The sequence below is a fragment of the Amblyraja radiata genome, chromosome 25 (genome assembly GCF_010909765.2).
Source record: "Amblyraja radiata isolate CabotCenter1 chromosome 25, sAmbRad1.1.pri, whole genome shotgun sequence".
NCBI classification, from domain to species: Eukaryota; Metazoa; Chordata; class Chondrichthyes; order Rajiformes; family Rajidae; genus Amblyraja; species Amblyraja radiata.
The window spans coordinates 18,338,333-18,365,353 of NC_045980.1; the positions used below are offsets into that span (position 1 = coordinate 18,338,333).

A 27,021-nucleotide genomic window follows, 5' to 3' on the forward strand; every position below is an offset into this window, starting at 1 on the left:
CGAACAAGCAGAGACAATGGGTCTGCCGGGAGAGCCGGGTTTGTGGATTTTGGGGAGAAGGTGAAAACGGGCCGTGCGGGGCTGGGGAACGATGAGGTTGGAAGCTTGGTCGGGCAGGGCGTGGGAATTGATGAAGTCGGTGATGGTGCTAGATATGGTGGCCTGGTGCTCGTCAGTGGGGTCATGGTCCAAGGGTAAGTAGGAGGAGGTGTCCGAGAGTTGGTGCGTGGCCTCAGCTTTGTAGAGATCGACGCGCCAGACTACCACGGCACCTCCCTTGTCAGCTGGTTTGATAACCCAATCTGGCTTTTTGCGGAGTGATTCAATGGCAGTGCGTTCAGGGGGGGAGAGATTGGAGTGAGACAGGGGAGTGGAGAAGTTGAGGCGGTTGACGTCGCGGCGGCAGTTCTGGATAAAGAGTTCCAGAGCCGGGACGTTACGAGGGGGGTTCCACGAGGAGGGGGTGCGTTGGAGACGGGAAAAGGGGTCATCATTGGGGGGCGAGTACTCCTTCACATGGAAGTGCGCTGTGAGGCGGAGGCGACGGTAGAAGCGCTCCAAGTCATGGTGGGCGCGGAACTCATTGAGATGGGGACGGAGGGGGACAAAGGTAAGACCTCTGCTGTGGACAGACCGTTCGGTGAGGGGGAGGTCGGGGGGGATGGTGAACACCCGGCAGGGGTGGGAGTTGGGGCCAGAGGAAGGCAGGTGGGTGGACTAGGGACGGGGCGATGTGTGGGGGGGGGGTTGTGGGTGTTGGAGGGGTGGTGGGTGGTCAGGGGGTGGGGGGGTGAGAGGGTGAGAGGACTGTAATGTGGGTGGGGAAGAGCGGGTGTGACATAGTTGGAGGGGGATGGGGGAGAGTCAACGGAACAGCCACTGAGGTTAGCAAGGCTAACTGGTTCTGGAAGAGGTTGTTGAGGCAGGTACTATCGCAACGTTTAAGAACCATTTAGACAGGTACATGGATAGGACAGGTGTAGAGGGGTATGGGCTAAAATCAGGCAGGTGGGACTAGTTTAGATGGGACATGTTGGTCGGCATGGGTAAGTTGGGCTGAAGGGCCTGCTTTCATGCTGTATGACTGACTATTTTGAGAAAGTTGCACAAGTAATAACTATAATTGCTTTTTCTCACAATGTAGACAAATTATATCGTTTAATATTTATCATTGGTTTTGATTGGAGGGACAGTCTTCTTTTCGTGTCCATCTTGTTACAAATGTTGGACTCGCTGTCATCATCTGTCCTGAAAAGGACGCAAGCTTCTGGCGACAATCAGTGGAAGCCATCACTTGTCGCAGTAGATGATGGGAGTAGCAGAATTAGCTCGGGATACTTCCAGTTTCCAGCCCCATGATGTGGACACTTCTGCTATGGGGCTGGAGGGACAGTGAAAAGATCACTTTACTGCGTATATGTGAATGCACAAAGTATAGTGAACAACACTGGGCTGCATCGGATTATGAAAAGGTGGTAGCATAGTCCTTACTGTGGAGTGGCCATGATCTGGAATACACAGCCTGTAGGGATGTTGGGAGCACATTAAATCAGTGTTTCCAAAAGTGAACGGGATAAATATTTACGGGATAAATACATAAATATAATGGGATAAATATATAAATATAAAAATAGACACGGGTGAATGATACTGAGTTGTCTTGCAAAAAAGGTGGTATGCATGGACCAAATGGTCTCCTGACTTTCATTAATGATTATTTGGAATGTATTTGCTCCATATTTTCAGTATATCAGGGATATATGATGAACTGGAAGTTACTAGTTGCATGAATTGGTTCTCATTGACTTTCATTACTGCTTCATGTCTCAGGTTCCTGAGAAGGTTGCAGATCTTCCGTATAGTGCAAAACATGGAAGAAGTAAGGGACCAAGAAAGTAAAGCTGATCTTGGGCGTCTATTCTCACTGGTCAAGGATGTGAGTATTCTTTACCATCTTCTCGAATGTCAATTTATTGGAAGTAAGTGGTGAATGTCATGCAATAAATATAAATAACTGAGTGCGAACAGAAATAGAGGATCAAGTCTCTCGAGATTGATCACCATTAGTGAAGATTGAATTTTAATAGTCATAGGGTCATACAGCAGAAGATACAGGCCCTTCGTCCCAACATGTCCGTACCGACCAGGTTGCTCCATCTAAGCTAATCCTATGCATGTACCTGATCAAGTATCTTTTTGTTGTTATTGTACCTGCCTCAACTGCCTCCACTGGCAGCTGATTCCATGTACTCCCCACCCACTGAGGGAAAATGTTGCACCTCAGGATCCTATTAAATCTTTCCCTTCTCACCTATGTCCTCTGGTTCTGCCCTGGGTAAAAGGCTCGGTGCATTCAGCCTATCAATTCCCCTCATGATTTTAAACACCTCGAAAAGATCACCCCTCAATCTCCTGTGCTTCAAGGAATAAAGTCCTAGATTGCCCAAACTCCCTCTACTGATCGGTTCCTACAGTCCTGGCAACATGCTCATTCATCTCTGCACTCTTTCCATCTTATCTAAAATTGCTAAGGAAGTGATTGTATTATGTATTGCACTATTTCGTAAATTTAGAACTGAAGCAATTCAAGAACCAAATGAGCAACTGATCTTCTGTATCATTGCCCTGTATCCGAATGAGAATAGTTATTCTCAGTATATGTAAATGTTTGCTTTTTGAAAAATTATTTGTTGGAGATTGCCACATGTTTATCATATTTACAAGTTAAGTAACCAGAATGTATTTCTACAAGAGTGAAGGGTATAAGAGTCAAGATGGAGCCCAAGGTAATCAAAAATGCTGGAGAAACTCAGCGGGTGCAGCAGCATCTACGGAGCGAAGGAGATAGGCAACGTTTCGGGCCGAAACCCTGAAGGGTTTTGGCTTGAAACGTTGCCTATCTCCTTCGCTCCATAGATGCTGCTGCACCCGCTGAGTTTCTCCAGCATTTTTGATTACCTTCGATTTTCCAGCATCTGCAGTTCCTTCTTAAACAAGATGGAGCCCAAGCCAGGTGACTCTCTGATTTCTGGTCGCAGAAGTGGATCTGCAATCATTCATTACAATCGCTCCATTCTTTTAAACCTCCACTACAACAGCAGACTTTACTGGACTTTATCTTCAACTAAACATTATTTCCTTTATCCTGTATCTGTACACTGTGAACCGATTGATTGTAATCATGTACAGTCTGCTGACTGGATAACATGCAACAAAAAAGCTATTCATTGTACCTTGGTACACATGACAATAAACTAAATAACATTTTCTGCTACCACAGGAGCTGTTGATTTGTGTTGGTGGAATGCTGGCACTTCTTGTCTCCAGTCTCTCTCAGATCGTGGCTCCACTTTTCTTTGGCAAGGTCATTGATTCCGCCATGGATTCGATGGGTATGTGATTCTTTTATTTTGCAGTGAAATCCTTGATATAGAAATGACAATAAATGAATCAAATGAATGAATTTGGAGAAATTTGTTAAAAATAATGATTGAAAACTAGCTTACGATGAAGGAAAACACAACGTGCTGGAGGGATTCAGTGGGTCAGGCCTCATCTGAGGAGGGTGGACACCAGGAACAGCAGATATTGGAATCTTGCGCAGATCAAACAGCTCCATCCAAAACCGCAGAAATTGCAGGGAATTGTGAACGCAGTCCAGACAATCGCACAAACCAATCTCCCTTCCATTGACTCCATTTACACCTCGTGCTGCCTCGGCAAGGCCACCAGAAAACATGGATGAGTCGCACCCAGCCACTCCCTCATCTCCCCTCTCCCATTGGGCAAAAGTCATAGAATTATGAAAACGCACATATCCAGATTTACGGGCAGTTTCTTACCAGCTGTTAGCAGGCAACTGAACTATCCTACTAACAACTAGAGAGCGGTTCTGAGCTACTGTCTAACTCATTGGAGACTGCTCGGTCTATCTTTAGTCAGACTTTACTGGACTTTATCTTGCACTAAACATTATTCATGTTATTCCGTTTATCGTGTATCTGTACGCTGTGAATGGCTCAGTTGTAATTATGTATTGTCTTCCGCTGACTGGTTAGCACACAACAAAAACTCTTCACTGTGCCACGATACCCGTGACAATAAACTAAACAAAGGCGTGGATCAGGCAGAGGATAAAGTGAAGTTGAGGTCAATGGCAGGTCTGGGGGAATGAGGCCTGGAGCTCAGGGAGAGACAGAGAGATGGCCAGCATGTACCGGCGCTTGGCAGGGAGTTTTGAAGTAGTGCACAGAGGGAGAACTTGCTAGTAGCGGTGGATGGACTAGGCTTGGGTCCCGGCTGGGCCCGAACTAGGAGGCCTGAAAAGGTAATGAACATGCAACTTTTTGGGTGATGTGGAATTCCTCCAGCACTTGGTACTCTGCTCAAGATTCCAACAACTGCATTTTTTTAAATCTTAATCAATTATACTAATATTATTTATATTAAACAGCTCATTCTTCAGACATAAATGTAAATCGGCTAGATCTTGTTGCCTGCGGTTCCAAGCAGAACCACTTTTAAATGGCAGTAGACCCAGTCCTTCCATGAATACACTATCATGTGTGGAATTCATGGAGCCCAGCAGCATATGGATTCCCCCAAGATCATGCTGGGAAATTGCCTCTTGGATCTTTTACCAGGTTTGATGTAGTGCAGGATCTGAGATGCTTTAGTGGAGATTGTGGAACTGTGGATCAGGAGGCAAATCAGATGATAAGTTTGAAAAATTATTTTGATTGATTTCATGTATTTTTTGTGAATTTTTTTAAGTTGCAAATTTACATACCTGCCATGCTGCTGCAAGTAAGAATTTCATTGTTCTGAAGATAGACACAAAATGCTGGATTAACTCAGCAGGACTGGCAGCATCTCTGGATAGAAGGAATGGGTGACGTTTCGGGTCGAGACCCTTCTTCGCTCTCGATCCGAAATGTCACCTATTCCTTCTATCCAGTGTTGCAGCCTGTCCCGCAATTACTCCAGCATTTGTCCTCAATGTAAACCAACATCAGTTCCTTTCTACTCATTTCAATGTTCTGTTTTTGAGATACAGCATGGACACGGGCTCCTCAGCCTACAATTATCTGTTCACACTCGTTTTATGATGTCCCACTTTCTCATTCACTCCTGACACACTAGGGGCAATTTACAGAGCCCAATTAACCTCTGAACCCGCACGTCTTTGGGATGTGGGAGGAAATCCTATGGTATGTTTTCTGTACATGTGACAATTACACACATTCAAATGACAGACTTTTGGAATATTTTACATTTTGTTTTAACTACTTAAATTTTAGTAGCTTTTAACTGCACCTGAAGTCTGAGTTATTAAATAAAACAATGTTTTAAAAAACATCATGGATTTTTCAGCTAGGAAAACAGGTTTTGTCAGCTGTAAAAGCTTTGTGTGGGGCTTTGGGGATGGGTGCCCCTCACTGCACTACGAGATGCCCCACTGCTTGCCTAGACCAAAATACTAGAGGCCAGGATGCCTCTGGGCAGGACGGTAGGCTCTCTGCATCTGAACCAGGTGTGGGTGGACTGTGTGCAGTGATTTTGTTGTGGATGATGGTTGGGTGCAGGGAGCAAGACCCAATCAGTAAATCCTCCTCCTTCCAATCTGGTGAACAATTCACAGCTATCCACCAGAGGGTGCATTGATACTGTTTTCAGAAGAGAATATGCAACCAAATTGTGTCCAACGTAACTGGAATTTTGTAAAAAAAGTGACTGCAGATGCTGGTTTACACTGACTACAGACACACAATGCTGAAGTAACTGAGTATATCAGACAGCATCTCTGGAGAAAAGGAATAGGTGATGATTCGGGGTGAGACCCTCACGATTGGGAGCAAGGGGGACACTGGAGGTATGGGAAGGCACAGAACAAAGCAGAGCCTGCATCGATGACTCAGGAAAGAGAGTGGGAGGAAGGGATATGAAACCAAAGGGAAATCTCCAGTAGATAGTCGGGACATTTTTCAATTACATAAGTGGTGGTAGTGGCTTGAGGGGGAAAGTGGTAAAGGCTTGTGAATAATTTAAAAAATGAATTGTGCGGAGGTATAAATAGAAGGCAGTGAACAAAATCTGCCTATTTATAGAACTGTATGGGTCATTTATGTTTTCAGGACCTAATTAAGATTCCTTATTTTGATAAGGATGAATTTGAATGCCCCAAAAAAATTGGGACACAAACTGCAGATTCTGGAATCTTGAGCAAAAATCGTAGTGCTGGAAGAACTCAGCGGGTCACGCAGCATCTGTGGAGGGAACGGACAAACAATGTTTTGGGACGGGCGCTTCTTCAGACTGAATAAGGATGCCGAACGGAAACATTGTTCGTCCATTCCCTCCACAGATGCTACCTGACCCATAGAGAAAATATGTGACAATGGTATGTAAATTTAAAATGTCCTGCAGAGAAATGATATTGACTGGATTTGAAGCTGCCCCATTGTATTATTTGTGGTTAAGCATTATGCATTAAAGTGGTAATGAATGTCTGTCGGGGCAAACACGTTAGTAGATGTTTTGCTTAATCCGGTGAATATTATTGTTCCCTTCTCATTTTTTGTACAGTAAATGAGAGCTGAAAATGAGGGAAGAGTATTAAAAGTTATATTAAAACTCTTTAGTTATTTGAAGTCAATGGGTTTTAAAAATTCACTCTGAATGCTCGCTGTTCTTTCTTTCAGAGGATCTTGACAGAATGATCCTTATCCTCTTTGGCATATACGTTGGTGGTGCTGTTTGTTCGTTTGTCCGTGCCTATTTCTTTGTCCTTGCTGGTCACAGGCTGGTGGCCAGGCTGCGTAAGAAACTTTTTGGGAGCATAATACAGCAAGAGATTGCATTTTTTGATGACAGCAGGTGGGTGCCATGGACTTGGAGAATGACAAGTCTTTTAATTGTGATATAAATCTAAGCTTATAAATGCAGAGACTTGTGAAGATTAACTAATCAGAATTTAAGCTGTAATCATTAAAATGTGATGACAGATTTTTTTAATGACATTTTTTTTTTCTCTTTTGAATTCTTTAAGTTGTTCCTTAACTTGCAACTTGGTTGCTGAATATAATTTCAGAATGTAGTGTTGTCTTGAATGAAAATGCAAGCATGGAAATAATCGGTTGTAATAAAGCTTGGCTACCTCCTGTAAGACTTTTCAGGATGAGAAGTGTGATGGATTGGGCTTGAGCTTTCTCCCCAGCTGATGTTCACGTTGTTGCTGGAGATAGGCACACCAGATAGAACCCCTCTCAACGGTTAAAGATCAGTCATGATACAAGGAATTGCAGATGCTAGAATCTTGAACAAAACAGAGTGCTGGAGGAACTCAACAGTTCAGATAGCATCTGCAAAAGGAATGGATCGACGACGTTTAGGACCAAGACACTTCTACAGACTGAAGAAGAGTCCCGACCTGAAACGTCACCTATCCATTACCTCCACAGATGCTGTCTGACCTGCTGCGTTCTTCCTGCACTTTGTGCTTTGCTAAAGATCAATTGTGTATTTGTTTTCAATTTCTAACGTGTCATCTGATCTTAATAATAAATAGAGCTGTACTATCATTTAAATGTTCTGCATTCAATGGCAATGATAAGGACATGGATTGAATGGGGTGAAATATTATGCAGGTTTGTGAAGATAGCACTGAACTATTCATTCAGTTTTCTCATGTGAATATTTCACAGAGTTTATAGCAGCTTTGATACATCACTATTTCAAATCATGCATCTATTAGTTGGAAAACAATATTCTCTAAATATTAAATAATGGTTGTAATCGATGATGTCCTTATATGTTAATTATTGTTTTGATTATGCTGGTAATGGATTAATCAAATATTTTGAAGTTTGTTTATATATTTTTTTTAAATCAACTCAATTTTTTAGTATCAAGTGTGAGAATTTTTAAACATACCTGCTTGCATGTTCGCTGATCAGAAGTATTGCAGATGAAATTTAATTTGGATAAATGCAATGTGTAGCATTTATCCAAATTAAATTTAATCTGCCATATTTCTTGTTCAGACAAACCGGGGCAGAACTTAAATAATAAATGGTAGAGCCCTGGCGAGTGTTGCAGAACAGAACTCAAGAGTTGCAGGTACGTAGTTCCTTGAAGGAAGGCGGGGTGATGAAGAAGACATTTAGTGTGCTTTCCTTCACAGGCCATTAACACGAACTGGGATGTCATGTTCCAACTGTGCAAGATGTTGGTAAAGCCACATTTGTTTTTTTTTTATCAGCCTGCTGCAGTAATTATGTAATTAAACCGGAGAGTGCGCAAAAATATGAGGATGCTACTGTGTCTGGAAGGTTTGAATTACAAGGAGAGGCCAGATAAGCAAGGTCTTTTTTCTCTGTAGCATAGGAAGCTGAGTGGTGATCTCATAGAGGTTCTAAAATCATGGGGCATAGATATGTTGAATAACCAAAATCTGTCCCCCTGGTTAAGGGAGTTAAAGTCGGTTCTCAAGTGTTGGATAGTGCTTTGGAATTGAGGATCTTATCTGAGTAGTAAATTAGACTGATATTGTTACTGGGATAGCTTTTCGGCTTTGAGCAAAGTAGTTGTCTTACCATGGCACAGAGCAGAGAATAATCCATGTCACTGTCCATGCTGTTGTAGCTGTATGTGTTAAGGATGTTGTTAATGATCAGATCCAGCTGATGTCAATGCTGGGACATTAGATGACACCACAGCATGTAATGATTTAAAGGGGTTTGAAATAATGTATTATTTACACAAGAGGTCATAACAACAGCGTTGCTCCATTTTCATTGTACTTCCTGTGTCACGATGCCCAAGGTAAATGGGCCACACCTCATGGCCTACCCACACCCTTACATTGAAGTCCACCACAAAGCGATTTACTTAAAGTGTACAAAACAATAGCCCTTTATGAACTAAATGCTCTGCTACACCTGCCTACATACTCATAACTAGATTATTAACTGATTGCATGAAGGAGTATGTGAACTATAACAGTATTTGAAATTGAATTTTTAAAAAGACACAAAGTGCTGGAGTAACTCAGCAGGTTAGGCAGCGTCTCCAGAAAACATGGATAATGACATTTCGGGTCAGGACCTTTCTTCAGACTGATTGTGGTTGAGGTGGCAGGAGAAAACTAAAAGGGCAGTGGGGGCAGGACAAAGCCTGGCAAGTGATAGGTGGATACAGGTGAGGAGGTTTTTGGAAGGACTGATTGGAACTGGAATGATGGCTGGGGAACACAGAAATGATGCTTGGGGAACAAAGTAGGGCACGGTGGCGCAGCGGTAGAGTTGCTGCCTTGCAATGCTAGAGACCTGGTTTCATTCCTGACTACGGGTGTTGTCTGTATGGAGTTTGTATGTTCTCCCTGTGTCTGCATGGGTTTTCTCCGGGTGTTCCAGTTTCCTCCCACACTCCAAAGACGTACAGGTTTGTAGGTTAAGTGGCTTCTGTAAGATTGTAAATTGTCCCCAGTGTGTAGGATAGTGCTGGTGTATGGGGTGATCGCTGCCCGGCATGGATTCTGGGCTGAAGGGCCTGTTTCCACTCTGTATCTCGAAAGACTAAATAAAACAAAACTAAAACTAAAGGCTCAATCTATTTAATTTATTGCAGTGAATGTAGAGGTTTGCATGTTATTAACCAAGATAGACTTTTTGGAATGAAGCATGTCAAAAAATGTTAGCATTGTGGAATCCCCCAAATATGTAAGCATCAGAGTTGCTGCTATGAATTTGCTTGCTGCCATACATTTTATTTGTTTCTTTTCCAAATAAAATGGAGCAGATGTAAAACTACAATCATGTTGGTCATGCCAACAGTGTGAGGAAATGCTCAAAAAAAAAAATCAGTTGTAGTCTATGAAGTCTGAGTGAGCTAATTGTTGTTGCAGTTGTTTTAGAAATGATCTAACATGCATTCTGGAAAATGAGTTACAAGCTTTGTTTGGAATTTAAAAAAAAAATGTTTTAAAGGTTTAAAATGTATAAAATCAAAGTAAAAGGTCTGTGATATATTAACTTTTTTTTCCAATCTTTTTTTCGTGGTATTAATCTGCCATTTAGCAAGAAATTAAGAAGTGCTGAAACATTTTCCACATACTTTATCATTGAAAATATTATGAAATTGAAGTGTTGATTTACTGAGCAGACACCCTGGTGAAAGGAGGATTGTTTACCTGTTATTCTACTGGTCTAGTCAGGAAATCAAATCCTCCAAATGGTTTGAAAGCTCAATGAATAGTTCCTAGATCTACTTTGTAAATTATAAAATATATTATGATGACAATTCAAAGAACCTTGGCGCAACGGTAGACTTGCTGCCTTACAGCGAATGCAGCGGCGGAGACCCAGGTTCCATCCCGACTACGGGTGCTGCCTGTACGGAGTTTGTACGTTCTCCCCGACCTGCGTGGATTTTCTCTGAGATCTTCGGTTTCCTCCCACACTCCAAAGATGTCCAGTTTTGTAGGTTAATTGGCTCAGTAAAAAAATGTAAAAATTGTCCCTAGTAGGTGTAGGATGGAGTTAATGTGCGGGGATCGCTGGTCGGTGCGGACCCGGTGGGCCGAAGGGCCTGTTTCCGCGCTGTTTTCTCTAAACTAAACTAAACCTGACAATGAATGACTATCTATCTCATTCGAGACCCTCAAACTATCTTTGATCGGATTTTACTGGACTGTATCTTGCACTAAATGGTATTCGCATTATTCTCTTTATCATGTGTCTGTACACTGTGGATGGCCTGATTGTAATCATGTTGTCTATCCACTGACTGGCTAGCACGCAACCAAAGCTTTTTACTTTATCTCGGTACACATGCCATAAGGTAAACTAAAAACGAAACTATAAATATCAAGAATACCCAGATGAGCGGAAAAACATTTGTGCTGTAATGTAACTGTGTTGTGCTATACAATCTGTAATTATACTTTAATCATTGGTTAATTTAAATCATAGATGGGTGGAGATAAAATTCGGATTATTTGTACAATTGTAATATTTACCTGATCACTTGCATTAAATGTGTACATTTTGGCTATGATTTTGGAAATATTTCAGACCAGTAAATTTTTACAGTATCAAATTTAAGGGAAAACATGAATGTTTTTATTAAGTATAACCTCATACCTTTTTGGTTCAGAAGATCCAAATCAACTTCTGAACTACTGCGTTAAAACTGAAAAACATATCTTTTAGTTTTGAATCTGAAGAACATTGAAGGAATGATCTTAAATTTGAATCCTTGTAATTATTAAACCATTTATTTTGATATGGTAGTGTGCTTTCTTTTTCTAATGGAGAAAAGTGCTGTATTTGACAGCAGCTTTAAGCCAGTAGATCCCTTTTTATGCAAAGATCTAATCCAGATGTCTTTTGAACATTTTATTCAATACTGCTTTGTTTTGTAATTGATAACCATGTACATGAAACTTAGTGACAATTCATCTTCGTTAAACTTCATCAGGCTTGGCTACCTTGAATCTTCTCTTATATTGGTGTCTGATGCAAGACATTTGCTAAAAAATTAAGAAAAAAAGTCAGTAAAAATACTTTAAAGGCAGTTGGCACAAGATAGACACAAAAAGCTGAAATAACTCAGCGGGACAGGGAGCATCTCCAGAGAGAAGGAATGGGTGACGGTTTGTGTCGAGACCCTTCATCTGAATTCCTTCTCTCCAGAGATGCTGCCTGTCCCACTGAGTTAATCCAGCTTTTCGTGTCTATCTTCGGTTTAAACCAGCATCTGCAGTTGCTTCCTACACATAATGAATGGAGACGCAGGCTTCTGAATAATGAGGTCTGGCCTCGACAAGAAGGAAACCATGTATGCACCTCGTAAAATGGATATATTCTGTGAATGTTCGTTTTTCGAACTTAAGCCCCTGTCCCACTTACGTGTCCTTGGCACGCTAATTACGGGACCTCGTGGTCGCGTTGAGGCGCGACGGTCCCGCAAAGGCCGCGCGGGACTTCATTCGTCCGCACAGTCGTTTGGAGCGCGTGACGTCATTTGAAGATGGACACAAAATGCAGGAGTAACTCAGCGGGACCGGCAGCATCTCTGGAGAGAAGGAATGGGTAACGTTTCGTGTCGAGACTTCTTCAGTCTGAAAGAAGGATCTTGACCCGAAACGTCATCGATTCCTTCTCTCCAGAGATGCTGCCGGTCCCGCTGAGTCACACCAGCATTTTGTGTCTATCTTCAATCCGGACCGCAACGGCCGTGAGCCCCAGGCCGAGTTCGGCGATCGTTTGCCTGCTTCTGCTGCTGTTGGAGGTGAGACGTTGCGTCGCGCCAGGGTCTTGGGCCTGTCCCACTTTGGCCGTCAGTTACGCGACAGGCCGTTGGTGCGCGAAGATTTCTTTCGCTACAAACATTTCGGAGCCCCGCGCGAAGTCGCGCACAACTACATACCTCTCCGCGCTTCTCAGTGGGACCGGCCCCGCGCGGCCACACGATGCCCGTGAGCCTCAACGCGACGATGAGGTCGCGTAATTTGCGTGCCAAGGACACGTAAGTGGGACAGGCCCTTAAAGCACTAAATATAGAGTGAGACCCTAGTGCATCTCTGAAAGTATGTGTGTTGTACCGTCTTTCAGATATGACATTCAGCAAGGCCTCGTCTGGTCCCTCAGATGGGTGTAAGAGATGCCAATGCAAAGAAGGGAGATTTTCTCCTTCGGGCCAGGATTTGTACCTTGCCCAATTTGTACCTTGCCCAAAGTTGGTAGATATGTGTTCATACTCGCATCTCCATTTCTGAGTGTTTGCATTGTAAATGTTTATTTGTCACATTTCCTACAATGCGATGGTTCCTACAGTTAAAGTATTTTTTGAAGTGTTTTAGGATCTCAAAGATATGAGAAAAATGCAATGAAGGCTGCCTTTTTAATTTCAGGTCCAGCTAATAGTCTGAGCAGACCTGTTCAAATAATCTAAGTCGAAAGAAGCTTTCAACACCACTATTCCTTAATCATACTGGAACTTTGTTTGGGGGGGGGGGGGGGGGGGGAGAAAGTAGTTAATCTGCAAATGCCAAATGTGCAGTTTTATTTTGAAGCTATAGCTCTGACTTTATAATGTACACTGCTTCAGTTTAAAGCAGTTTTTGTTTAAATTTAGGTGAATATTAATGGTGCTAAATTTATTTTCTGATTTAGTACACTTAAAAGCCATGGCTGGTTTTAATGAAAACGTCCTGAAAACCTGCCAACAAAGTCTTGATTAAAATCTTGTAATGTATAAAATAAAACAAATGTAAGCTTTTATTTTATCAAACCTATAATACTTCTACTCTACTTTGTTAGAGACGGGAATTTAGCAGTCATATTACTTAGTGTCAATGACAAGGTGCCTCCTGTTCTTTGTATTCTCTTCCATTACTTTGTTCCTATTCATCCAAAGTCTGGCTTTGCATACAAGCTAATAATAATGCAGTCAATGCGCATTATTAAGCTGGTAAACTTATTAACGATTTATTTGTAATCACTTATTTTAATCACTTACTGACAATTATAATGTTAATGTTGGTAAGGTTATGTATTTGCAATATCTTTTAAGTCTCAATCAATAGGAGAGACATTTATTTTCAATATTCTAATTTGATAATGATCTTAGTAAATTTGATTTTTATTCCCATGCAGCAGCGTAATTAAAATTTCAAAGCATTCAGCATCACAAGCTATCTATAATTATTCTCAAAATGATGAATATTATGTGCTCCTACAACATAGTCTGTTCGGTGTAACCAAGTCTAGAGAACAAGCCAGAGAAATCGCTTTATGTTGTTGAGTTCTAATGTTTGTTCCAGTTATTTTCCATCACTGCCACTTCTATTCCAAAAGCAAATTTCAGGTACACCTTGAAATTGTAGCAGTTCCAAGCTGTACAAAATAATTCTTTATTTTTATGTTATAAAACATCATAAATTATTTAGAGTTGACTCGCAAGTAAGAATTTAATTGTTCCATTGTAGGTACAAATCACAATCAAAACACTCTTGACTGTTGTGTAGGAAGGAACTGCAGATGCTGATTTATACTGGAGAAAGACACAAAATGCTGGAGTAACTCAGAGGCAGCACCTCTGGAGAGAAGGAATGGGCGAAGTTTCAGGTCGAGACCTTCAGACTAGAGTCAGGGGAAAGGGAAACGAGCGATATAGACGGAAGGCGAAAATCCCATCTCCATCCCTTTCCGCCGTCTGTCATTTCCGCCATTTTGTGTCTACTCTTGACTGTTGGTTCTTTGCAATGAAAGGCAAAGTGCTGAGATTTATTTTACAGGCATTTGTATTTGTGATTCATAGCTTATGTTTCCAGTCCATTCTCATTTATTACGTCAATTTGATTAACGTAGATGTGCAAGTAACCTTTATATTCAAATGCTTGAATATCCTCTTCCAACAGAACTGGTGAATTAACAAACCGCTTGTCGGCTGATACTCAGATCATTCAGAATACCTTAACAGTGAGTACTTACAGTAAGATTGCACCTTTGGTATAAAGTTCATACTATTTGGTACTTGTAGAAAAACAAGTATTTAAATATCGTAAATAGTAACAATTTATTTTAATGGAGTGTGGACTCTTAAAGTTTAGATGCCATATGAAGGAATTTGAATGATCTACCCATTACTAACTTTGTATGTATATATTTGTTGGTACAAATACAAGGGAAATAGATCTTTGTGTGATGCTGATTCATACAAACTAATAGTTGAAATGCAGATTACTACAACACGATCCCCAAAATGTATTGTACTAAATACTTAGAGACACAATGCAGTTACAATTTTGATTCTTGGTGTAGTGATGAAGCTTCCGTATAGTGAAGGGTGTTTTATTACCAATAATATTATAATTGCAACTGAAAATATGAAGATTATGTGCCAATGTAAATACAGATAATTAGTTGTCATGGCTAGTCATAATTATGCATTGTTGTTGCTACAGGTAAACCTGTCCATGTTACTGCGATATACATTACAGATAATTGGATCGATCGTTCTCATGTTTGTTGTAAGTCCGGCTTTGACTGGTGTACTCCTTGCCTCTGTCCCAGTTGTAGCCATTGGAGGAGTGCTTTATGGTAAGTTCAATTTTGGCCTCAACGTGCAGAATATTTCCAGGAGGGAGAAAGTGCTTTGGCCCATGTTCGCACATGAAACCAACAGTCCATCCATCTGCCGATCACGCTCCCCTCACCTGTATCCACCTATCACTTGCCATGCTTTGTGTTACCCCCACCTCTCCTTTACAGCTTCTTCCCCCCATACTCCATTGGTATAAATAAGGGTTCTGACCAGGAACAATGCTTGTCCAATCCCTCCACAGATGCTGCCTGACCTGCTGCATTACTTTGTATTTTTGCTCAAGATTCCAGCATCTGCAGTTTGTTGTGTCTCCATATGCTGTTCCATGCTGTTTTCTGAACAATATTTGCCAATGGTGAATTTAGGCAATCAACCAAACAAAAGACTGAAATTCAGTTGCAGATTTTAATGTATTTCGCAAAAGCTGAGTTTTAATAATTGGTTGACAAGTATATAGTCTGTTCAGTAAATGCCCATTCCCCAAGATGGTAATAACATGAGTTTATGTTGATTATCTAGGTGAATCTGTGAAGAGATTACGCAAAAGGTTCCAGGATGAGCTTGCAGCTGTTGGCTCGACGGCAGAAGAGACCATTTCCAACATACGTACTGTGAGAACTTTCTGTAGTGAAAAGAAATCTGAGGAACTGTACAGCAAAGGAATAGATAAGAGCTATCAGATTGGAAAAAAGTTAGCTCTGGCAGAAGGTAATGTTCTGTGTTTAATGATTTTTAAATAGTGTTTAAAGTTTACGGAAACGGGTCCTTCGGCCCACTGAGTCCACACCGACCAATGATCACCCCGTATGCTAGCACTATCTTTGCACACTAGGGACAATTTACAATTTGACCGAAGCCAATTAACCTACAAAAGTGTACGTCTTTGAAATGTAGGAGAAAATTGGAGCACCTGGAGAAAACCCACGCAGTCACGGAGAATGTACAAACTCCATGCAAATATCACCCATAGTCAGGATCAAACACTGGTTTCTGGCGCTGTTAGGCAGCAACTCTACTGCTGCACCACTATGCTGCTCTGCTATAAATACTTGGGTTGTAATAAACACTATTTATTCCAACCATGGTTTTACATATTAAGTTTCCCTGTTTTACTCCAGTGGTTTTTTTTAAATATTCCATTAACTTTTTAATTCATTTATCCCATTTGGTAGGTGGGAGGGAAGAAATTGTATTTTTAAGAGCAGTGATTGGTGAAGTTGTGTACTAAGACACCTTATTTTGTTTAGCTGATGAAAGGGTTGTTCAAAAACTTTTTTTTAGCGATTAAAAGTCAGACCTTTTGGAAAATTAGGTTTATGTTTCCACTTGATATTTTATTTTGGGAATTGTATGAATTAGAAAGTGTTTCACTCTCACCATTTTTTGACTGTTATTCATGCGTTATGAGAACATTTCCTAATTTCTTTGTTGGAAAGCTGGAAGCAACTTTCAGTATTCCTGTGGACATTGAGGCTGATTCATCAGTGCAGTACTGAGGGAACACTGCACTGTTGGAGACACTGCATTTTGGCTGAAGTTTTACACTGGAGTCCCACTGCTCCACTGACATCAATCTGAAAATGAGCAGGGGAGCTGTCGCTAGCCTTCTGTTTACTGTGTTCCTTGCTCAATGTTTTCAAATGTCACACATTGCCTTGTCATTATCACAGTGTTTCGGAACCTGCTTTGTACTAGTAGATTATACTTCAAGCATCAGTTCCGCAGCACAATGATTTGTGGCATCATGAAAAGCACTCTGTAAATGTAAAAGATACAGAGTAACTCAGCAGGTCAGGTCGGAACCCTTCTGCAGACAAACTCAAAACGCCACCTATCCATGTTTTCCAGAGATGTCTGGCGTGCTGATGTTATCCCAGCACTTTTTTTATCATTTTTGGCAAACCAATATCTGGAGTTCCTTGTATCTGCTATGTAAATGTAACCAATTTGTCTGTCTTTGACCATTGTGTTTTTTTCGTTTTGTTTTTGCATTGAATCATGGAAAATGGTTCATCATCAAAATGGCCAGCATTCCTATTAAGTTTGCATTTGAAAGAAGAAGCAGTACATGGGGGGGGGGGGGGGGGAGGAATCTGCTGGCATCTACCTGGATCTGGTGTCAGATCATACTGTTCCTGAGTGGAGACAGAAGTGTAGCATTCCATCCAGCAGAGCACTGGCCTGGGGACATCTCAATGCTGCCAACTTCTGTAGATCTCCCACCTCTAAGCCTTTGAAACTGCTTGCGGAGCTTGTGTTTGGGTGGATCTGGAGCAAGAACAAAGGTGTCAGCAAAATAAACAAGATAACTTAGCTAGACACAAAGCTGGAGTTACTCAGCATGTCGGGAACATTTCTGGAGAAAAGCAATAGGTGACATTTTGGGTTGAAACTCTTCTTCAGACTGGTCTCTCGACCCAAAACATCACCTGTTCTTTCCCCCCCCCCCCGAGATGCTGCCTGACCCGCTAAGTTACTCCAGCATTTTGTGTCTATCTTGTAAGCCATCATCTACAGTTCCTTCCTACACAAGCGAACTTAGTTGCCGGGATCCAATTTTTACTACAACTTTGCAGCACTTCTAACAAACACGAGTCACTTATTGCAAGGAGGCACTTCTGGTCAAATGTATTGCTTTTTATGTGACAGTTTGGTAATTTGGTTTTTCATAGATTTAACATTCATGAGAATCAATCAATCTTTGTACCAATGTTGGTACTTTTGATTTTTTTTTAAGCAATTTAAGTATTATGCTTTTTCAGAAGGAGGGTGTTTCGTGACTTTTTAAACGTTTTAAAACAGGCTGAGTAATTTTGAATGCTTGAAAGTTATTTATAAATATTCTACAATTTTGCTGGTGAATTTGAGGGCAGGGTTCCTCCAGCTGTTTTATCCATTGTGCCAGCACAGCTGCACTGGTTCAGCTCTACGCTGAACCGTGTTAGGCTAGCCCACGCAGATGTGCTGACAGCTGGATTTCCTAGCAGATGTATGCATCTGGAAAAAGAGCGTGGTTTCTATCACCTCCCCCTCCAAACGTAAAAAAAACTACCCCTCAAACCCATCTTGTATAGCAGTCATAATATGTGACAACTTTGTACATACACATTTTGAGATGTGGGCTTTCTTTGGAATATTTATAGGCTGTCTTCCATGTCCTTATGCAATTGCAATCTGCAGTGTTCTATTAAACACAAGATTACTGATGAATAGGACTAATTAACAAAATTGGATAGGACCACTTTGCTGACTGCATTTGTGTAGATTGGGTTTAGTTTAGTGTAGAGATAGTCTGCACTGGAAACAGTCCCTTCGGCCCACTGTGTCCACACCAACCAACGATCCCTACATATTAACACTATCCTGCACAAACTAGAGACAATTTACACCTACACCAAGCCAATTAACCTACATACCTGGACGTCTTTGGAGTGTGGGTGGAAACCGAAGACCTCTGTGAAAACACGCAGTCACGGGGAGAACATATAAAATCCATACAGACAGCACACGTATCTCGGGCGCTGTAAGGCAGCAACTCTACTGCTGCGCCACCGCCTCCCAATGTTGTTGTCATTCGAATGAGCACAATTCATTTGTTACAAGGAGGCACTTCTGGCCAAATAATTGCTGAATTGGCAGTTTTAGTTTATTTTAGAGAGAGAGTTGAAACAGGCCCTTCGCCCCACCGAGTCTACACCGACCAGCTATCACCCCATACACTAACAGTATCCTACACACACGAGGGACAATTTACAATTTGACCAAGTCAATTAACCTACAAACCTGTACGTCTTTGGAGTGAGGGTGGAAACCACAGCACTCGGGGAAAACCCACGCAGGTCAGGGGGAGAATGTACAAACTCCATACAGATAGCACTCGTAGTCAGGATCAAATCTGGGTCTTTAGCGCTGTAAGGCAGCAACTCTACCGCTGCTCCACCGTGCTGCTCATAGGATGCTGAATGTGTGTTTCACAGCATTAACAAATTAATTCAATTTTAGAAATTCGCATCCTTGTTTTAACTGCATGACCGCTTATTTTCATATGTAGCCTCCTCCAGTTCTACAGCTACCTGAATTCACAGCAAGCCCCCAAAGCTGACAACTTGCTTATCTCTGAGATTTCCACACAATTGTTCAATGTTCTGGGCATTCAGCTCTGGAATCCCCTCCTTTGATGGGATACTCTTTAGAACCTCATTCTCTCATTGATTCTGGGCCATCTGTATATGTGTGATTTAGTGTCAAATATTGTTAGGTGTGGCCCTTTAATGGTGTGAAGATCTATGAAATTGTTAACCGCTATATTGTATAAATGAATTCATGTTTATGGTGCTAAAACAAAAATGTGTCAAAAGGTGAAAGCTTAGAGGTATCCATTTTGGACAAAAATAATGTTTCCAAAATGAATAGTACTATTGGCCATAGTAATCAGGAATTCTGCAAACTGTGTGAAGAGACTTTTGATGGATATTATTTCAGAAATATGTGCCACATATCTTTCCTGTTGGATCACTGACTACATGGCAGGCAGTTTTATTATTTATTGCGAGTTGATATTTTAATAGTTTGCGTCATATTTGAGATGCTCTTGCTGGCCCTGATTTGCAAATGTGTTATCTGCTTCATGGATTCTAGCTGTAACAACTTGTACTTTGATGCTTGTAGCCCAATGATGCATGCATGAGTTTTACCTTTGCATGCATGAGTTTTGTACAATAAACAGCAAGATATGATGGTGCACTATCTTCACGATAAAAAGAGGTTGGCAACCATTACTTTTGTGATGAGAAGAAAAGTCAAACAAATCATGCTCACCAGGATGAAGTAACAATGTCAGGAAAGGGATAACTTTTTCACTCCATGCTTCAGCTGTGGAAGGTCACTAACTAAAAACAAAAAATTGGAGATGTCTCTGTCTGCCTTTTAAACAACTCAAATGGTCATGAAATTGCAATGTTGATGTGAAGTTTAAATTTGTGACCTCTGGAAACAAATCACACTTTATAATCAGTCATGCATTATAAACAAAGGTCAAGAACAGTACTTTGGCGTTATTGGGACGTTGCATCATTAAACAATGAGTCGTCAGTTCAAAATCCCAACATAAAATTAATTCCAGTCATTTGTTTTTTGTCTATAAATACTCTATTTGTCTATAAATACACTCTGTTGCAAAGTTTCTGAAGCAGATGTACAGAGAAGAGCCTGCCTAAAGCCAAGCTTGATCGGCTTTTGATTTTAAAAGTAAAAATTAAATTTCAATTACAGAAGAATTAAGTTAATTGGAATGTCTTTTTGCTCGTTATACAGTGTATTCATTGAGTGAAGCCATTGAATGATACAAAGGGGCATTTTAAAATATGACACCAATACTAATATGTAGCCAAATCAATCCCTCTTTGCATTACAGGATAAGGTTTTTGTTTCAGACAGTACAATTATTCTTATTACTTGTGCCCTTGAAGGTCATGGTTTTATTGTGATACCAAACCACTTTTTGATTAATTGATGTATTCTTGGGGGATTTAGCCCACAGTTAATTTCCAGGAGCAAATTCACATTGTTCTCCTTTATTTTAATTCAAGTGACTGCTTAATACAGTTTCCTGAAGTCCAGATATAATTAATTATATTGCTCATTTGTTGTCTATTTCTAGGGTCCTTCAATGGGCTGGTGCTGACAATCTCACAGGTAAGAGATAACTTGCTCCCCTTGTGAAAACTTGATTGGGAATTTATAACACAAATCCATTTTCAAAAGATTGTCGATTGCTACAAAGTTCCATGTTTCTACTTTTTTTTTTTTACCCAGTCGCAATTTGTGTCTACCAAACACAGTAGAAATGCATTTGATTTATTAGGTCACCTTGGAGTAATGGTGTGAATGTATATCATTCTGTTGATGGAGGGGAACGGGAACAAATACGTACAACCTAATGTGAGACACATTTTTCAAAAGCAAGTCTGATGTTGCCAGTAGCCAGACCTTCAAATGATAAATTATGCTTCACTGATTTATTTATCAAGCAGTCAAAAAGACCACAAGTTAAACCCTGAACCTTATTGGTGTTGAATAGCTTGTATCCAGGTTCCCATGATGGTGTGTCTGTTGTGTAAGGGTTCCAATTAATGAAGGCATACAAAACGGAATGAAATAGTGATTCATAAAGCAGTATGAGAATTTGTTAGACTTTGGACTGAAGCCATAAGATAACTGCCCTGTGGGGATATTGCTATTGTCTGCAAAGCTATTGAGCATTGAGAGGCCATTCAAAAAATTTCATAGATTTTTGAATGACCAAAATTTGAATTTTGGATTTATTCACTTGTTAACCATTGAATATGAATTTAAAGCTTGATGACTGTGAAAGTGTACTAAATTCATTATTTTTGTCATTTTTTTTAAATGGTTACAGAATGCACAGTTTCAAGAGTTCTGGCATGCTCTAAGACCTTCTTTTGCCTGGATCAGGCATATATTCAAAAGATTTTATGTGTTTTTCCCTTACATTTACTTTACTGCACTTACAAAACTCTATTAAAAAAAACAATTAAACCGATCTAAAATTGGAATAATTTTCTCTTTAACGGCCACAAGTAATGGGAGTCATGGAAACATCACAATGCATATAGAGAAAGAAAACTATCCCACGAGCAGGGGAATCGGAAATATTAACCTTTTAATTAACTTTGAAGGTAATTATCAGTAGAAGTAGTGTTCTTTAAGGCATCCTGGTGTATATTATTTCTCCTTATCTAAGTATTTTCTTATGCTCCCAGCCACATTTCTTCTGAGCTTGTGGCAGGCTGGCTTATGTTGATTAATTCCATATGTTGCATCTGTTCTTAGACTAAAGAACTGTAGCTAGTTGTCAGTATTTCAATCAACACTTCTCCATTGTATGTGACTGGATGCTCATACACAGATGTGCTGTCTTCACTGAAGGTTTATTTTCTGTGTTAGTTGCCACTGTTGTAACCCCTTAAGTACGTATTTGAAGTAAATGAGAACGCTGAATGGTTTTGAATCAATTATAACTGAAAAGTTTTATTAGGAACCCGTTTCCTTTTTTGTATGATCATCTGCCTTCAATCTTCTTCATGTACATGTAGAAGTTTAATATATTTGATGTGTTCATATTTTGTTTCTATCCTCCTACTCTGCATTGCCAAAGAGAGGTTTTCCAAACATTCTAACTATTTTCATTCTCTTATATTTTATTCCTCGCTACTATTTTTCGAGGTTTACACTTCTGGTCTGAGATATTAATTCCATGCCTTAGTCGGATATGATTTTAATTACCTTGATTCTACCAGTGTAGTGCCTCTTTGCCTTGAATGCTCAAAGGTATTCAATAACCAAATGCATCCTAAATTTAAGCCAGGATTTAAAATAAAGTGAATTTAATCCAGATTGAACGGGTGGAGCATTCTGATGACAGAATTAGCAGCTCAAGATTCCTATTTCTGAAGGAATCTAGCATCCATGGCTGGAAGCCTGTCAACTAAGGGCATGTTTGGACTTCATAGTGATGCTTCTCATGACTCTTATTTTGGCCATCCCTTAAGATGGAGGATGCCTAGACTCTGACACAGAAGGATTAGCTGGTACTTGATGAGCAGAAGGAATAAGGTGCAAGGGGAGCTATTGTTCTCCTTCACTACTTTTACTTCTGTGTGCCCCCAAAAAATGGGTGGGTGCCAACACCAACTTGAACGCACTGCATCAGCAGTGATATGATTAAACGACAGAACTGTCTTGAGGGCCTAAATGACCCCCACCTGTTTCTCATTCATATGTTCATTTGTGGCACTGTCCAGGTCGGACAAAGCCTGGCAACTAATGGATGGACACAGGTGAAGGGAGGTGATTGGCACTTGGGTGGAGTTATGTCACAAAGGCCTGAGATGACAAGGAGATTCCTGCTGTGGGGTCTCCATGACTCGGAACAATAGAGAAGAGCAGCTATTACTGCTGCTGAATAGACCATGGGCTTTGCCACATTTGATTTTCCTCAGATAGCAAAAAATTGTACCGGCACACCAAAGATGAATTTCTTTGATATCTGCAGTAACATGGACAATATTTTCGCATTTCTTGTCATGGGCCCTTGTCATGCCGAAATGGCAGATTGATATAGGACGCTAATGTTACAAATGTTTAGTGTGAGGCCCATTCCCTTCCACTCATAACTGCATAATGAGACGGGGGCTTGGAGCACTACAAGTCATAAGTGATGAGAGCAAACTAAATTTGAAGTGATCTTGCTTCTGGACTGGAGGTGATGAAGATATAGGACCTTGGTGAGAACCTGTCTGGAATATTGTGTCCAGGTTTAGTTTCTTCATAGTTTAGTTTAGTGATAGAGTGTGGAAACAGGCCTTTCGGCCCACCTCATCCACGCCGACCAATGATCAACCTGTACAGTAGCACTATCCAACACACTATGGACAATTTACAATTTTACTGAAGCCAATTATCCTACAAACCTGTATGTCCTTGGAATGTGGAGCACCTGGATAAAACCCACACAGGGAGAACGTACAAACTCTGTACAGACGGCACCCGTAGTCAAGATCAAATCCGGGTTTCTTGCGCTATAAGACAGCGACTCTACCACTGCACTATTGTGTCTCCTTACCTAAGGTTTGCTTCATGTATAAGGAATGCCACAAAGGTTCACCAGACTGATCCTGGAGTCACATGGGAGAGATTTGGTCAATGAGGCCTGTATCCAGCGGGATGTAGATGAATTAAAGATCTCATTGAAAAGTGTAAAATTCTGACAGGGCTTGACAGGCTTTAGGATGACAGCTGTGAGAATGTTCATCTTGGCTCAAGAGATTAAGGATGGCATATGGTTGTAGTCTAAAAGAAGGGTCACAGGCTCATGAGATCAGGATAAGACATTTAGGACTGAGATGAAGAGAAATCCCTTCACTCTGAGGGTCATGAACCTCTGACATTAACTATCATAGACGACTCGAAACTAACTCTGCTCTGAACATAAGTGGGCATGTGATGACACATACTGGCATGCAAGCTCTCTCTTGCACAGGCAAGTAGGCTCGATAGGACACCTATGCCCTCTGGCTTCTCCTTTCAACATTTCCCATCCAATGCTCCTATTTCTTGATTCTCTTCCCAGTCCTTGATTCTCCTCCCCTTCAATGTATAGCCACCCCACCCTATTCTTGCTCTCCATGGTGCCCATTATTATAGAGCCGGCTGATATAAGTGTCGAGGCTGGCAGATGAATAATGGCTATGTTGATGAGCCACCGGAGATTGTCGGTTTCGGTCACAAAGTAAATATTAAATAGACAAGGTGGAGAAGAGAATGTACTCGTTTTGTGTGTTCATCAGACAAAACATCTTAAAGTCCATATTTTACAAACATATTTTATGTTTTGGTGATGCATTGTGAAAATGGCAGTCACTGGGATTTATGTATGTAACATTTTTAAAGCAGAAATTCCAATGTTGCTGTCAGTGATTCACCCTCCTCCATCTTTTGACTTTCTTTTGCAGACTTTGCCAGAATCTGAGGTGATTTGATGATAATTTTAATGGTATTTACGATCTGGTCTTGCTGTGAAATATCCTAAAAATATTATTCTTTGTACATTAAATCATGAGTGAATGTTTGATTACTATTTAGCCCCGCTCTAACCCAAAATTATAATTTACTTTGTCAGTAGATTGTAATTTATTTATTGTGCATAAGCCCAGCCATAGTTTTATCTGTAATTTCCAATCTTTATTGAGAGTCTAAAACATGTTTCTTTAAAAGGAATGGCAGTCTACTCCTTCTCCCCCATCTCACCTCCCCCCCCCTGACTCTCTCACCATTCCATGCTTTCTCCCAATGGATCTTAATCTCATGCACAGGCAGTATGGATAACATCACGACTGGTGACCTGTAGGGATTTTGTTGAACAGATGCCTGACAGCAGCTTAAGTCAGAAAGAAGAAAGTCCTTGCAACTGGGCAATAGATCTTTTTGGACAATGTTTGAGGTCAGCAGACAGCGCCTTTGTCTTATTGCTGACTGCAAGGGTCTATCAATAAATTGTGCTACTTGTATCCAGAGTTACATTGAAGAAAATTATAGCGAATGGCAAGAGCGGAACTCGCTATCAAAACATGGAGGGGACTGGGGACACATTTTTTTTGACGGCCACGCGCGCATGTGCGCACTCACACACGCGCGCGCGCGCGAGGCTTCGGAGGCTCAATCCAGCGCTAAATGCAGCTCAACGCTGCCTGTCTCACCTAGTTAACTACAGCCCTGTCTGGACTGACGGGATACCAGCGCTGCTTCTCCGCACTGGCCATATTTCCCACAAGTCCAGGAAGGCTGTAGATACACCTGGCGGGAATGGCAGAGTTAGCTGGGTTTAGCGCTGTTTCTCTGCGCTGGCCCTTCTGATTCCTGACCAAAGATCCTCTAGCGGATCCCTCCTCCAATCACTGCGCTCTATCCTCAGTACCACCCCCCCCCCTCCTCCCTCCTCCAATCATCGCACTGAATCATGTCCCGCCCCCATTACCTGCTGACCGACGTCTCTCTCGTCCAATCGGCGCCCTCGATCTTCAGTCCCACCCCCACTGTCTCGTGGAAAGCGGAGATTTCACCGGATTTTATAATCCGGATTACAAAAACTTGGGGGGGATGTCCCCCACCTCTCAAAACATGGAGGGGACGTGTCCCCTCTGTCCCCCCCGGGTTTTCCGCCCCTGGCGAATGCATATGTTAGTCTTGACAAGGTGGTGTAGTATGTCCATTGGAATTTAATACAGAGATGTGCAAGGTGTTGCATTTTGGGAAGTCAAGCCAGGGCAGGACTTTTCACAGTGAATATCAGGGCTCTGGGGAGTGTTGCAGAGCAGTGGGATCTTGGAGTGCAGATGCAGAGTTCCTTGAAACTGGCAAGGAACTATCACAGGTAGATAAGGCTTTTGCCACATTGGCCTTCATCAGAGTATTGGGTATAGAAGTTGGGAGGTGCACGGGATTTTTGGACAGTGTCAGTTTTTCGGAGCCCCGCGCGATGTCGAGACCAGCCCCGCACAACTCCATATGGCTCCGGCGATTGAGGTGGGACCGGCCCCGTGAGGCCGTACGGCTCAAGCGACCACGTTAGGTCGTGCTCGCCGCATGCAGTCGCTTGCTGGTGAGACAGGCCCTTAACTAGCATCCTCTGTTCTCAAAGAGACAGTGGTGCCTGATTACTGTGGGGATGTTCCATCCGTTATAACCAAAATCTGTTATAAAGAGGTCTGTAATAACGAGGATAGATTGTATAGCAAGATTATCAGTGAAGTTTTCAGATGTGGGTTAAATCTGGCTTTTTTTGGATGTTGATGAGCGGCAGAGATAAGATTATCAGCTTGGGACTCATCCATTTCTTGTGCCAGTAGTTTTAATTTATTGTCGATTAGACAGAGCTTCATCTCAAGTTAATTTATTTGTGTGTTTAAAATGCATTATGTTTAATTATTAGTTTTAGTTTAGAGATGCATCATGGAAACAGGCTCTTCGGCCACAGAGTCTAATCCAACCAACATGGTCACACTAGTTCTATGTTATCTCACTTTCTCATCCACTGCATACACCAGGGGCAATTTACAGAGACTAATCAATCTACAAACCAACACATCTTTGGGATGTGGGAGGAAACGTGGTCACAGGGAGAACGTGCAGACTCCACACAAACGCCACCCAAAGTCAGGATCAAAATTGGGTCTCCGACGCTGTGAGGCAGTATAGAGGGAAGAATAGAATATTCCTTTAATAATCCTTTTCAGGAAATTATTTGCCACGACAGCTTCAAGACAAACATAACATAACACCACGCTTTCATACATAACAAGTTAAAATACGTTAAAATACAAGTTAAAATACAAT

General features: G+C 41.3%; 1 protein-coding gene across 1 annotated transcript in view; it reads left to right on the plus strand.

The window, feature by feature from the left end:
• The window catches only part of LOC116987363 (ABC transporter B family member 1-like), a 118,977-nt gene that overhangs the window by 11,698 nt on the left and 80,258 nt on the right, over positions 1-27,021 (plus strand). Inside the window, exons 5-11 of the mRNA XM_033043344.1 lie at positions 1,831-1,936; positions 3,281-3,392; positions 6,702-6,876; positions 14,423-14,483; positions 14,969-15,104; positions 15,628-15,816; positions 20,768-20,802. Coding sequence (XP_032899235.1) covers positions 1,831-1,936; positions 3,281-3,392; positions 6,702-6,876; positions 14,423-14,483; positions 14,969-15,104; positions 15,628-15,816; positions 20,768-20,802 — 814 coding nt within the window. The remainder of the gene's footprint in view (positions 1-1,830; positions 1,937-3,280; positions 3,393-6,701; positions 6,877-14,422; positions 14,484-14,968; positions 15,105-15,627; positions 15,817-20,767; positions 20,803-27,021) is intronic.